Source organism: Gobio gobio (genome assembly GCF_949357685.1).
Source record: "Gobio gobio genome assembly, chromosome: 9".
NCBI classification, from domain to species: domain Eukaryota; kingdom Metazoa; phylum Chordata; class Actinopteri; order Cypriniformes; family Gobionidae; genus Gobio; species Gobio gobio.
The window spans coordinates 38,138,265-38,150,734 of record NC_137115.1 but is presented as its reverse complement, the minus strand read 5'-3'; the positions used below and the strand labels follow the sequence as shown (position 1 = coordinate 38,150,734).

The window sequence follows — 12,470 nt, the reverse complement described above, 5'->3', positions numbered from 1 at the left end:
CAATCATGGAAAAAAGAAGCTTTAATGCTGATCTAAAACTGGATATGGACGCTATCAGACCGCTGTAACTCGGTTTTGAAGGTAAGGAGTTGCTTTTCGAGGCTGTGCATGTGCTAAAAGTCTTTCTTTGCTTTAAAATAAACTGATATAAATCCGATTCAGCCGCAAGATAAAGTTACTAGACGTATATTTTGCAACTACAAGTTAGCTCGAGTTAAATGCATCATCAATCAAACATAGACGATGATTGCAATCATTTATTTCAACAAGACTCCGTTATGTACCAAACAGCAACACATCTGAAATAGCATGTCCTCTTAGTTCCAAAAGCCAATCAAACCAGTTCTGAAAACACCGCGAAATCCTAAAATTACAAATTATTTCCCTCATAACCATTACAGAACAGTTACTGTAAATCCCGACTAGAAACCTAATCCGCGCGCGCGTTTAGCGGGGTTTTAACTCACATGAGTGAGTTCACAAGCCTTTGGCTTTACGTTGATTCTGAAGCTTTTATGACAATGTGTAAGTTCTGTTATACACTATACAACAGTGTTTGGATCTCTGCGAGACTCGGTTCGTGTGGTATAGCCATAGGGGTATAGCACGATAAAGATGTCCGATTCATGAACGAATCGCTCTTTTGAACTGGATCTTTTCGGTAAATCTCTTGAACCGGTCTAAACGATTCGTTCACGAATCTGAAGGAATCGGTCCTGGTGGTTCTCGAGTGGGGATTCCAAAAATGGCAAGCTGTTTTAACATTTAATCCTTAAAAACGAACTAATATTTCCTACTACTAGGCCTGTCACGATAACAAATTTTGCTGGACGATAAATTGGCCAAGAAATTATTGCGATAAACGATAATATTGTAGTTCTGAGACCATTTTCATCTAAAATAATGATAATGGCATAATAATGCAGGTACACCTTTTCAAAGCTCAATAAACTTTTATTTCTAAAGACTATTTAACACTGAAAACGGAAAGCATTTTAAATATCCACAATAAATGAACAAAACAACCAAAACAAAAAAAGCAATGGACTCTCAGTCTGTTAACAAAAAAATGCACTTGAATAAACAGCTGGGAAAACTGCAACGGATGATAGTGTTTTAGGTAGTGCTGGGAATCGATTAAAACAAATTAACTCCTTAATCACATTTTTTTCTGTAATTAATAACAAGTAATACATTTTTAATGTTTTGATATTGTAATAATTTCAGTTACTCTTCAAATTAATGTAGAAACAATTTATTGACAGCAAATTTTAAATATGTGTTGTATTGTCATGTTTTTATGAATGAAGGCCAGTATCACTGATGTCTCTATGAAACATTAAATTACGTTACATTACAGTATAACTGAAAGCTACCAATTTCAACATTTATTAGGCTTTAAAAAAACAACTTTTAATTTAAGTGAACTTAAAACAATCTTTACATAACCCCATTATAATAAATGTTATATTTACCTGTGCCTTCCCTGTTAGACATAGACAGAAATGTAATAGTTATCAAACACCTTGCTTAACTGCATAAATAATAAGTGAAATATAGATTAATCATCATTAAAGCTACAATTTTCTCTGTTCCCGTTGTTCTTTGATGAACATTGATGATGGGCATCATCAGTGCTCCTGTCACTTTAAGAACAGCCACAGCCGAACATGATGCGGATCTCACGCGCTGTCCTGCACATCTTATTTCCTCACAACTCTTTAAGTTCATTTAAGACGTTATTTAACTTATTTAAGACTCCTAATATGAGAATACTCAAAATTCTTGTTGTTGTTATTGTTTGCTCATGAGTAAAAGAGAACTTGATGTGAGCAGGAGACCGACGCGAGTCTGTCTGTGCGTCGAGTGTGTGTGTGTGTGTGTGTGTGTGTGTGTGTGTGTGTGTGTGTGTGTGTGTGTGTGTGTGTCAGTCAAAGTGTCCCTCCATTAGCTGACGAGACGCAGCCACACAGACAGGACATTGACATACAGCGCATTCTCGTGTGTCTTGTCGCACTTAGAAGCATTTAAATGTATAAGAGCGTGATCATATAATGTAACGCTCTGCAAAAATGGATATAAAAACGGACGCTGGAAATTATCGCGGCCGGAAAAATTATCGAGCTCATTTTTTTTATCGTGCGATTAATTGATTTATTGACTATCGCGACAGGCCTAGCTACTACTTATTTTATTTTTTTAGATCTGTTCCATTAAGTACTAGTACGTATTCATTAGCTAGTGCTTATTCTTTAGGTTCTAGTGCCAATTCTTTAGATACTAGTACCTTTTTTAATTGTAACTAGTAACATTTAACATCTTACTAGTCCCACTGCTTTTTTACTTGTCTTATGTTATGACTAGTCAGAATGGCCACTGTGTTGTTCAATTATAAATCTTACTATTTAAATAAAAAAAATCTTACTAGTAACAATTGGAATAAATATTAGTATCTAATAAAAAGTATCTATTGAATAGGTACTAGTATCTAATGAATAAGTACTATTAACTATTGAATAAGTAGGCCTATAGTACCTAGTAATTGGTACTAGTATCTAATGAATAACTACTTGTATCTAATAAATGCATACTAGTCACAATTCGAATACATACTAGTCAGAACTGATTAATTGATATCTGAATGACAGATCCCCATAGAAGTCAATGGCAAAAAATGTAAAATGTGTTACTAGTTACAAAAGTATAGTTACTAGTCACTATTGAAATAAGTTCTAGTATCTATTGAATAAGTACTAGTATCTAATGAATAAATACTAGTATCTAATGAATAAATACTAGTATCTAATGAATAAGTACTAGTATCTATTTAATAGGTACTAGTATCTATTGAATAAGTACTAGTATCTAGGCCTGTCGCGACTGGTCGATACAATCGACTGCAAAAGCAATATTTTTAGTCGACTGGGTAAGTTGGGTACGATATGAAATTGTATTAGTACAGGTACTTTAAAAATTACAACACTCTAATAAGAGCAGTATTTCTTAATTTGCGGCTGTGTGACAGCAGGAGTGAGGACGTGTGTGTGAGCTCTGCTTCCACCGTTCACAATGGAAGCAGAACAGTCAAATATATACGCGCAGCTCAGGAAAAAGAACACAACAGAAAAGTGCGGCGCGGCCGAGACTCTGACCTGAAGCGCGCGCAGCCGCCCAGCGCCCACACGCCTTTCACTCAGACAGATCGTGACGCCAGTTTGGGTTTGAATTGTAAAAAATATGTAAAAATGCACGTCCAGGCGAGTATTCGGGTAAACGCAGTCGGATATGTCTTTAGTGAACGTATACAGAGTTGAATGAGAAATCGGGTGTTACAATGAATTTGGTCCGTGCAGCTCTTAAAGGGCCGGACCTAATATTCTGTGTGATGCAGGGTAGGGCAGGGCAGGGCAGGGCAGGAACATGCCGGCCAAGTGAGTTTTTAGGGTTTTTTAATCCTAAAACAATGATAAAACAATGAATAGTAAGTTCTGTCATATTATTCAATTACTTTTACAGTTTTTTGCCATGGTATCGATTCAGTATCGGTATTAGGGATGCAACAATACAGTTAGTCCACGGTTCAATATATACCTCGGTTTTTAACCATGGTTTTCGATTCGGTTCGGTTCTGATGGCTTGTCACATTAGTTTTTTGCTTTTCTATTCTTAGCCAACAGGAACAGCAAGAGGTTATGGAGAAAAAAGATTTTTTTTTTTTATTGCAATACTCTTTCTTTCTTTTACTTAAAAGAATTGAAAAACCTTACTTAAACTTACAGCTTTACTTAAAAAAAAACCTTGTACACAATCCTAGTGTATTGTATAATATAAAATAAATATATATAAAGATTTACACTGGCCGCTCAGAGCTGTACAGCAGCATTTAAGTATGAAATTGAATGAATAAATGTAAAATTAAAACACTACATAGACTTCACTATAAAATATACAATGATTTTTAGCTACTGTATTAGTTTTTCAGTCAAGAGCAGTGAGTGTTTTTCTCTTTGTCTTTTGTTGTTGTATTAACATTAAAGGGATAGTTCATTCAAAAATGAAAATTCTGTCATCGAGAAATGAATGCAGGTTTGGAACAATATTAGACATAATTTTAGAGGAGAACTGTCCCTTTAAGAGAACTGTCCCTTTAAGGACAGCGTGTTCACTAGGCTGCGCTGCTGTCAATTTGACGTGTGTGCATCTAATATACAGACACACGCCAATTTTACTTTCACTTTAGACATAACCGACTGTGTTTATGTAAACCTTGTGTGTGTTTGACAGTATTAGTGCAGTTTTATCTACTTAGTCCAGTAATCACGTGTTTGACAGGCGATCGGAAAAGCGCATGTTAAAGCCGTGCACGCGAATGAAACCGGCAAGGCTTTAAAACGCATGCAAATAATGAACTTTCGTGATTGTGAATAACTATAGTGTTCCGTGAGTATAACTCTACCACTAACGTGTGATGTGAATGTATGTCGTGTTGTTCAGTATATTGGGATGGAGGCAAATTATAGAATGTGTAGAAAAATAATTAATTAAATGCAAAACCGAAGCGTGTATTGAACCGTGAATGCTGTACCGAACGGTTCAATATTATATTGAGAATTGTGGCATCCCTAATCGGTAATGAGGTATTTTAGTCTGGTATCGTATCGAAGTCATAATTTTGGTATAGTGACAACACTATTCTATATAAAAAGTATTTGCTGATATTCTCTTTTTTTTATGTTGGTTTAAAAATTTGTACCTTTTTACATTTTTTACTTTTAGTTTTACATTTTGTCAAGGGCTTGTGTACATTTATACTTTTTTTATAGTACACTACTGAAGGCCAAAATTGCAAGTTAAATTAAATGTTTTTAAGTAAAAATTTTGAAAATTATTGTGATAAATTAGTCGATAGCTTAATCGATTAATCGATAAATTAGTCAATAGATTAATCAATATAAAAATAGTCGTTAGTGGCTGCCCTACTAGTATCTAATAATAAGTAGCCTAGTAACTATTGAATAAGTACTAGTATCTAATAAGTACTAGTAGTACCAATTTAATAGGCACTATAATCTAATGAATAAGTACTAGTGTCTATTTAATAGGTACTAGTATCTAATGAATGGGTACTAATATCTAAAAAATAAAAAAAACTAGTACCTAAAGAATTAGCACTAGTACCTAGCTAATGAATAATTACTAGTACTTAATGGAATAGATACTATCAAAAAAAAAAAAAAAAAAAAAGTATTAGGATTAAATGTTAACACGGTTTGCCATATTCCAATTCGTGTCCGATTCGAAATGAGCTGAGAACAGATGAGTGAAGTAATGGTACGGTTTAGAGCGAATCCAGGATTTGATAAATATGGCAAACTTAATTTATTAGTCCAATAGCAGAAATCATATTAGTAAACGAACTGGAAATACATGTGACTTACGATTGTATGGTGGAGATGCATACGAAACAGACTGAAAAAAACAGCTGGGAATAATAAACACCTGTGTTAAAACTTGTCCGCAAAAGTGTAATGAACAGCAGTAAATGACTTTACTGGAACGTTTAGAACATGTAATATCTCACGCCGGGATGACAGGGACCACGCGATGACGTAATTGCGCCATGACGTAACACCATCGTTCTTTGAGCTGGTTCTTTGAAATGAATTGTTCGAAAGAACCGATTCGTGAAAATGAGTCGGACAAGTTAAGGAACAAAGGAACCGTACGGTCTACGAGCATTTGTAGTGCAACTCAGTCTGCGCGAGGCAGCATGGCAATGCATTTTAGTGGGTTAATAGTGGCAGCTATGAATTAAAATTTCGTTTTTTATTGGTATGCAAGATGTCATTTGTTCGGTTTAAGATTAAATCGTTGGATTTGGTTACGGGAGTATTCATAAAGTCTCAAAAAGAGGACTGAAAATATGACCTATGTAACAGTGGTATTGTTTTCATTTGCTGCAGTTCACGGTGACTAGTTAAACGCGTGGATTGTGTCTCCTCGGATCACCTTGGACTAAACATGAGTTTCACTAAACGGAGTGTCTAATGATGAAGGAACGTAATCCGGTCACCGCGTGCGTGCTGCTGATGTTCGTCTCCATGGTGATCGCTGATTCGCCTGCTGCAGGTAAGTGATGTCATGGTCTGCTTCATCTGGGATGGGTGATCAGTTTGCAACCGGTAACTGGATGAGTTTGTTGGCAAGATGATTGGAATTTAGCCTTTGGTGGGAGACCTTTAAAACTGCTCTAATGCAACGCGAAGTTTTGAGGACAATGTTTTTCTCATTAGCAATTCATCTTCACATTTTGGTTAAATGTAAAAGCAGACCAGAGTCAGACCTGTTTGTCATCTTGTTGATAAATGTTTTGTTTAAAATTAATGTTAACATTGAGACCACTTTTCTGGCTTGTCTGGAACCTACTCTGCAATAGCTGTAGATTTACTTATGTTGATGGTGCGTTTCCTCACACAAAACTTAATTTAAACCATTTTCGTATATAATATGGCAGCAAATACTTTAGAAAAGTGGATATAAAAGTAATTGATTTAGATTTCCTAATGTCCCTTCATTTAAAATCTTAACAAGTGTGTTGTCTAGTTTGAGTGATTTTCTCTCTCTCTCTCTCTCTCTCTCTCTCTCTCTCTCTCTCTCTCTCTCTCTCTCTCTCTCTCTCTCTCTCTCTCTCTCTCTCTCTACTAAATTTTGATAGTTTCATGCTCTTGGCAGCCAATAAAGTAGATATTGGATATTGATTGGAAATCAACCAATCAATATCTTATATGAATATAAATTATAAACATTTTCATTTAGAAATGAAAAATCTAATGAATCTGTCATTAATTACTCACCCTACTATCGTTCCAAGTACTTGTAAGACCTTCGTTCATCTTTGGAACACAAATTAAGATATTTTTGATAAAATCTGACCCCTCCATAGACAGCAATTTAATTACCACTTTCAAGGCACAGAAAGGTAGTAAAGATAACGTTAAAATAGTCCATGTCAATGGTTCAACCTTAAAGGATACATAACACACAGTTTCTGCCAGTCTCATGCTAATCTTGAGGAGCTATAGAGTAGTATTGCGTCCTTCATATCTCCAAAGAGTCTTTAGTTTGATCATATTTATAAAAGACAGATACGCTGTACCGATTATTTCCGAAAAAAGCCGAGTTGTGCAGGCATGCAGTGGGCGGAATACACACACATACACACACAACATCATAACATTATCCCTGGATAACTTTTGATTCACTATACGTTTGTGTTCTTTACATTATATGCACTTACGCACCGATTGCCAACAAAACAGACATTTGATGCAGTTTCACTCACCGCCTGTGGTTTTGACTTGTGACCGGGAACAAACAAACACACTTGCAGAAATCCGTTTCTGCTCCGGAAAAACAAACTGCATCTACTGTTTACTTAACACTGGGTTATTTTTGGAAGCTAAACAAGGTTATCTTTCCCTCACAATCAAAAACACACTTCTTTAGTGACATTGTTGATTTCGTGGACTAAAAACAAAATGACAGCGCTACTCTGGTTGTGTGCACACGCTCATCCGGGAGAAGTGCCCATATAAGCAATTCCACCCTTTATGACATCATACATGGCCATACTCGAAAAAAACTCTCTGAAACTTGTTCGAATCCTGAGGGAGTGTATTTGGCACAGAAATACTCTGTCATACGTCCAACTCTGTTTTTCTTTTTACATTTTGGCCATGTTTAGCACGAGAATATACATTTTTAACAGTGTAAATAAGTCGAAATGCATGAAATAGCATTAGACCCCCCCTTTAATGTTATGAAGCAACGAGAATACTTTTTTGTGTGCAAAAAACAAACAAAATAACGACTTTATTCAATAATTTCTACTCTTCTGTGCCAGTCTCCTACGCTGTTTGTAACCGCAGTGCAACGCTGCCATGTTCTAAGTCAGAACGCCGGCTTTGTATTGGCTAGTCTCACGTAACCAGACCATCAGATTGATGACAGAAGGACTCTTTCGCAGCTTTCATTGGTCAAGGACTGCCAAAGAGGACGTTTGACTGACATGTAACGCAACCAATCACAGTTTGTTTTGTTCCGCGTCATGTTTAGGAGTGTGAAAATGTGAAGTCGATGTCCCTGCTATAACAGACCGGCGAGCATCTCTAAATGATTAATTCAAGAATGTTATGCAAGTTTACTGCAACAATGGCGCCGCAAACTTCACATACTTTTGAAAATTCAGCGTTTAGTTGATCCTGGTAAGCGCTCATTTTGTCAGTTGTAAACACAACGGCATTCTTCTTCAACGAGGGGGTTTGGCGTCACGGCATTTGTTTCCAGACGGACCGTTAAAGAACACACGTCCAGCGGATCCTGGATAATTCAACCAATCAGATGAGGACCTAACTCCTGAAGTGTTTTCAGATAAGTGTGCCATATGCATCAGACGTTAAGCCAGCGTTCTGTGGGCATGACGTCTGAGGCTGACACTATGCATTGGCCAGCTCCTGCGTCAGCATCACACGCATGCGTCGTAGTTCTCAACGCGGCAAATTACAATAAAACCCTATAATCAGTGATGTTTTCTACCCTGGATGTGGCACGATTTGGCAAATCTCAGACAGTAAACTGATGCCTCGTTCTATTTATGACGTACTCTAAGCACTCACAATACTACTTATAAAAAGGACAAATGGATTTGCAGCGGATGCTTTGCCGCGTCCATTGTACACCGCTTCTAGCTGTTGTGGTGCGATGCATCAACGGTGTAAGAGACTCACATCATTTAGAATCTAAACCTCTGTGGTGCATAATAGAAAAACTGATGATATGATTTATTTTTTTGCAAGGATGGAGGCATCTCTTAGTCTTTGAAACACTTATTTCTTAGCATAGACTCTCCAAAAGTTTATTTTCTATATCCTCAAAAGTAGGTCAGATTCTTGACTGTTTGTCAGTGTGATGACGAAGGATATTTAAGGCTACTCTTCTTTGTATAGAACAACTTCTACATTGGCTGTAGATTTACCCTAATCCATGTTCACTGACTCGTGTTTGTTGTCTTGGAACAGTAACAATTTAGGTATATTACAAATTAAGCAGATGGACTTGTCTGTATGTGATCAGGGTTCCCACGCTTCTTGAAAGTACTTGAAAGACACATGGATTCAAGGCCTGGAAAGTACTTGAAAACAAATATAGGTCCTGACTTAAGCATGAACTGCAATTTGTTAGAGTAGCATGGTGCTATTACAAAAATTGGCCTTAATGCGCTGCCAAAGTCAGTGGGGGAAACCTGAACAAATGCTGCGTGAGCGGATGGATCGTGATCACGTGCAGACAGCTCTGCATAATGAGCACATAACGTGGAGCTTTTTAATGAGCTCAGTGCCAGGGAAGTGCAAATTCAGTGATGCTTGGCTCAGTGTTGAACTAAAGAAAAATGTATTTATCAAAGTTCCAACGAATAACGCTTAATAAAGTAGTGTTTATCACCTGGGAAACCAATTTCTGCTGTTCCATAAGCGCCATCTACTGTCAAAAGCCCTATTTGGATGGTAATTGTTTCTGGTGGGGTGATAAGGTATTTTCATCATTGACTGGGGCTAGTCTGTGATTTTATTGCCGTCTGAATCCAGAATGTTGCATAAAAATCCCCGGCCGAATGACCTACTGTTTTTAGACAAACACCAAAGACGTGTGGTAATTTAATTGCCGTCTGAATCCACATCACTGAGTTTCGAGAATATATCACTTCAAAATTCACTGTTTATATATTTTTTGACCACTGCAGGCCACCGTACGGTTGCGCTTCGCTGTAATTTGGATGCATTTAAAGATCTAGCCTTTTATTACTGAAATGCTGGCAAGTATTTAGGCTACAAGAGCAATATATTTCATCACCACTCAAAAAATAAAAAGAAGAAAAGCACGTAAACATTTAAAATGGGCCGTTATTACGGCAGCAATTATATCTGTTAAATATAATATATGTGCAGGTCTTAAAAGCTTTCACATTTATTTTTAAAAAGGTACATGTACAGGTGATTTAATAAATAATTTTGCATATTTTTAATGCCTAACAATGAACTTGTACATATCTTTTCATTTAATTGGAAAATTCATGTATAGAATATTATCTCTATATTTTGATGTTTTAATTAAGTAATGATTTATAAAAGAAAACTACAACTAGTGTGAAATAAATGTTAAAAGCAGGATTAAGAGTGCTGCAAACGGCATCTCTCGTTTAAAACTCGCTCGCTCTTGTAGCCTACACCAGCCTCTTTCCTCATTGGATTTAAAAAAAGTCACAGTAGCCCTAGTACAGTATAGGTTTTTGATATACTGTGCAGATTGGCAGTGACACACCCACCTTTATCGTATTTATTGTGGTTGATTTAAAATAAAAGGTGCTTTAAAAAGTCCTTGAAAGTCCTTGAATCTGGTGTTCATGAAAGAGTGGAAACCCTGAGAACTATATAGTATTCTTTCATATATTTCTTTTCAGTCTTAAGGATCAAAGAGCAGTATGAAGACAGAATAAGAACGAAAAACTAGGCTACAGAAAAAAAAATCATGCTGCTAGATGCTTTTTGTTGGTAGAAAAATCTTTAGATGCAATTGGATTTATTTGCACGTTGCAGTGGTGTCTCAAGTTCAAACTCAAGACTTATGGTGAAGTTTCGCATTCATTTTTAATTAAATCGTGTCTATCATTCATTCAAAAAGATTCTCGCAGATCTGCTGTCAGAGTAAACTTGACTGCTATGCTTTTCATCCAATTACCCATCTATTCATGCTGAAAATCAAGATATTAGGAGCTTATCATTGAGTGAAGTGTGCCGTATTGACGGTCCATTTATATCCATTTCAGCATGTCACAAGCTGTGTAAAAGAAATTATATGGAATGGTGTTTATTTTCAGTGGTAACTATCCCTTCACTAAAGGGATAGTTCACCCTAAAATGAAAGTTCTGTGATTAGTTTATTCACCGTCATTTCAATCCAAACCTGTATGACTTTCTTTTGCGGAGCACAACTTTGGGAACAAATCAACATTTGAGCCAATTGGAACAACTTCCATTGTATTGACAAAAAACAACATTTCTCAAAATATCTGTTCCACAGAAGAAGAAAAAAAAAGTGAGTCAGTTTTCGAAGAAGTTCCTCACAAATTTTTTTGAATGAACTATCATTCTATAATTTTTGCGTGTATTTGTTTGTTCAAGCACATAAAGACGATAAAGACAAGTTAATTTGGTGTGTGTGCGAGTTCCAAACCAAGGTCGTCTTGTGCTTGAATGTTACAAACTCGCTTGAATGTTTAAATTGACAGGACTTGAGGAGACAGGAGTGAAAGTTTATAATTTCCACGTTTTAATGATGATTATTGATAAACTTTGCAATTAATCCACGAATCACATGCGATCCAAACCGTAGCGCCTGGTCCATATGGATCATGGATCAACTACGATCACTACTTACCTTTCTTCCCACATCCTGCTGTGTGACAATCGCGGACGCTCACATCACAATGTCAATGCTAATATTATACATCTTGCAGCCCTATAGTCAGTTATATTTGGCAGTTTGAGTGATGGTGTCATTATCAGGCACATTTATATGATGCAGCATAATTACTAATAATAATTACTAAAGCTTAGCGACTCAAATGCTTCCATCATCTGCTAACTCAGCTGTTTTAGTCTGACTCCATACATTTTGAAATTGCTCTGCAAATTTGCAATCTTGGCGTTGAGATTTAGGTCAGACAATTTTTTTTCCACAAAAATGATTGGAAAGGCTAGTTGTAATTAACATCAGAGGCATTAAACAGATTTATGAAGAAGAGCATCTCATATTCTGAACACGTTGCTCGTGTAGAGCAGAAAGGGGTGGTGGGTGGAGCCATCAAACCCCGCCCACTTGTTCAGCTCAATAATAACTACTTTTAATGTGCCACTTTTACTTTTGTGTGTGATTTGTGTGTATACATGCTCCTATTTTTTTTAATTGAAGTCCCAGCCTTCTCACCAGGACAATATAGAGACTGCTTTATGACATGCATGTGCAGAATTTAACTTTGAAAGCTGGGTGTTGTTGTACTGAATGAGTAGAATGTGGCAGTGTAAAAATTTGGGTCACTTTTTTAGTATCAAGCTTTTTGCCCTTCTTTGATTTCCACAATGCGGAAAACGAAGACTATTTACTGTGAAACAAACATTAATTAATTAGTTGTGTAATAAATAGCTCAAATGGTCCAAATCGATGGTTCCCAACAGAATGAAACAGTGCCCACTTTTTCAGCCATCTTGGTTCCAGAAGCATTTTCTCCTTCTTATTCTTAGGGCCTTATGATTGATTTTTTTTAGAAAGAAGTCTCTTAAGCTCGCCAAGGCAGCATTTATTTAATCACAAATAAAAACAGTAATATTGTGAAATATTAATACAATTTAAAGTGC

At 36.4% G+C, this 12,470-nt stretch overlaps 1 protein-coding gene across 1 annotated transcript in view; it reads left to right on the top strand.

The window, feature by feature from the left end:
• The window catches only part of LOC307131704 (UPF0606 protein KIAA1549), a gene marked incomplete at its 3' end in the record, with an annotated part of 88,146 nt that continues 75,676 nt past the window's right edge, over nt 1-12,470 (top strand). The window contains exons 1-2 of the mRNA XM_079825513.1: nt 1-81; nt 5,964-6,129. Coding sequence (XP_079681639.1) covers nt 6,048-6,129 — 82 coding nt within the window. The 5' untranslated portion in view covers nt 1-81; nt 5,964-6,047. The remainder of the gene's footprint in view (nt 82-5,963; nt 6,130-12,470) is intronic.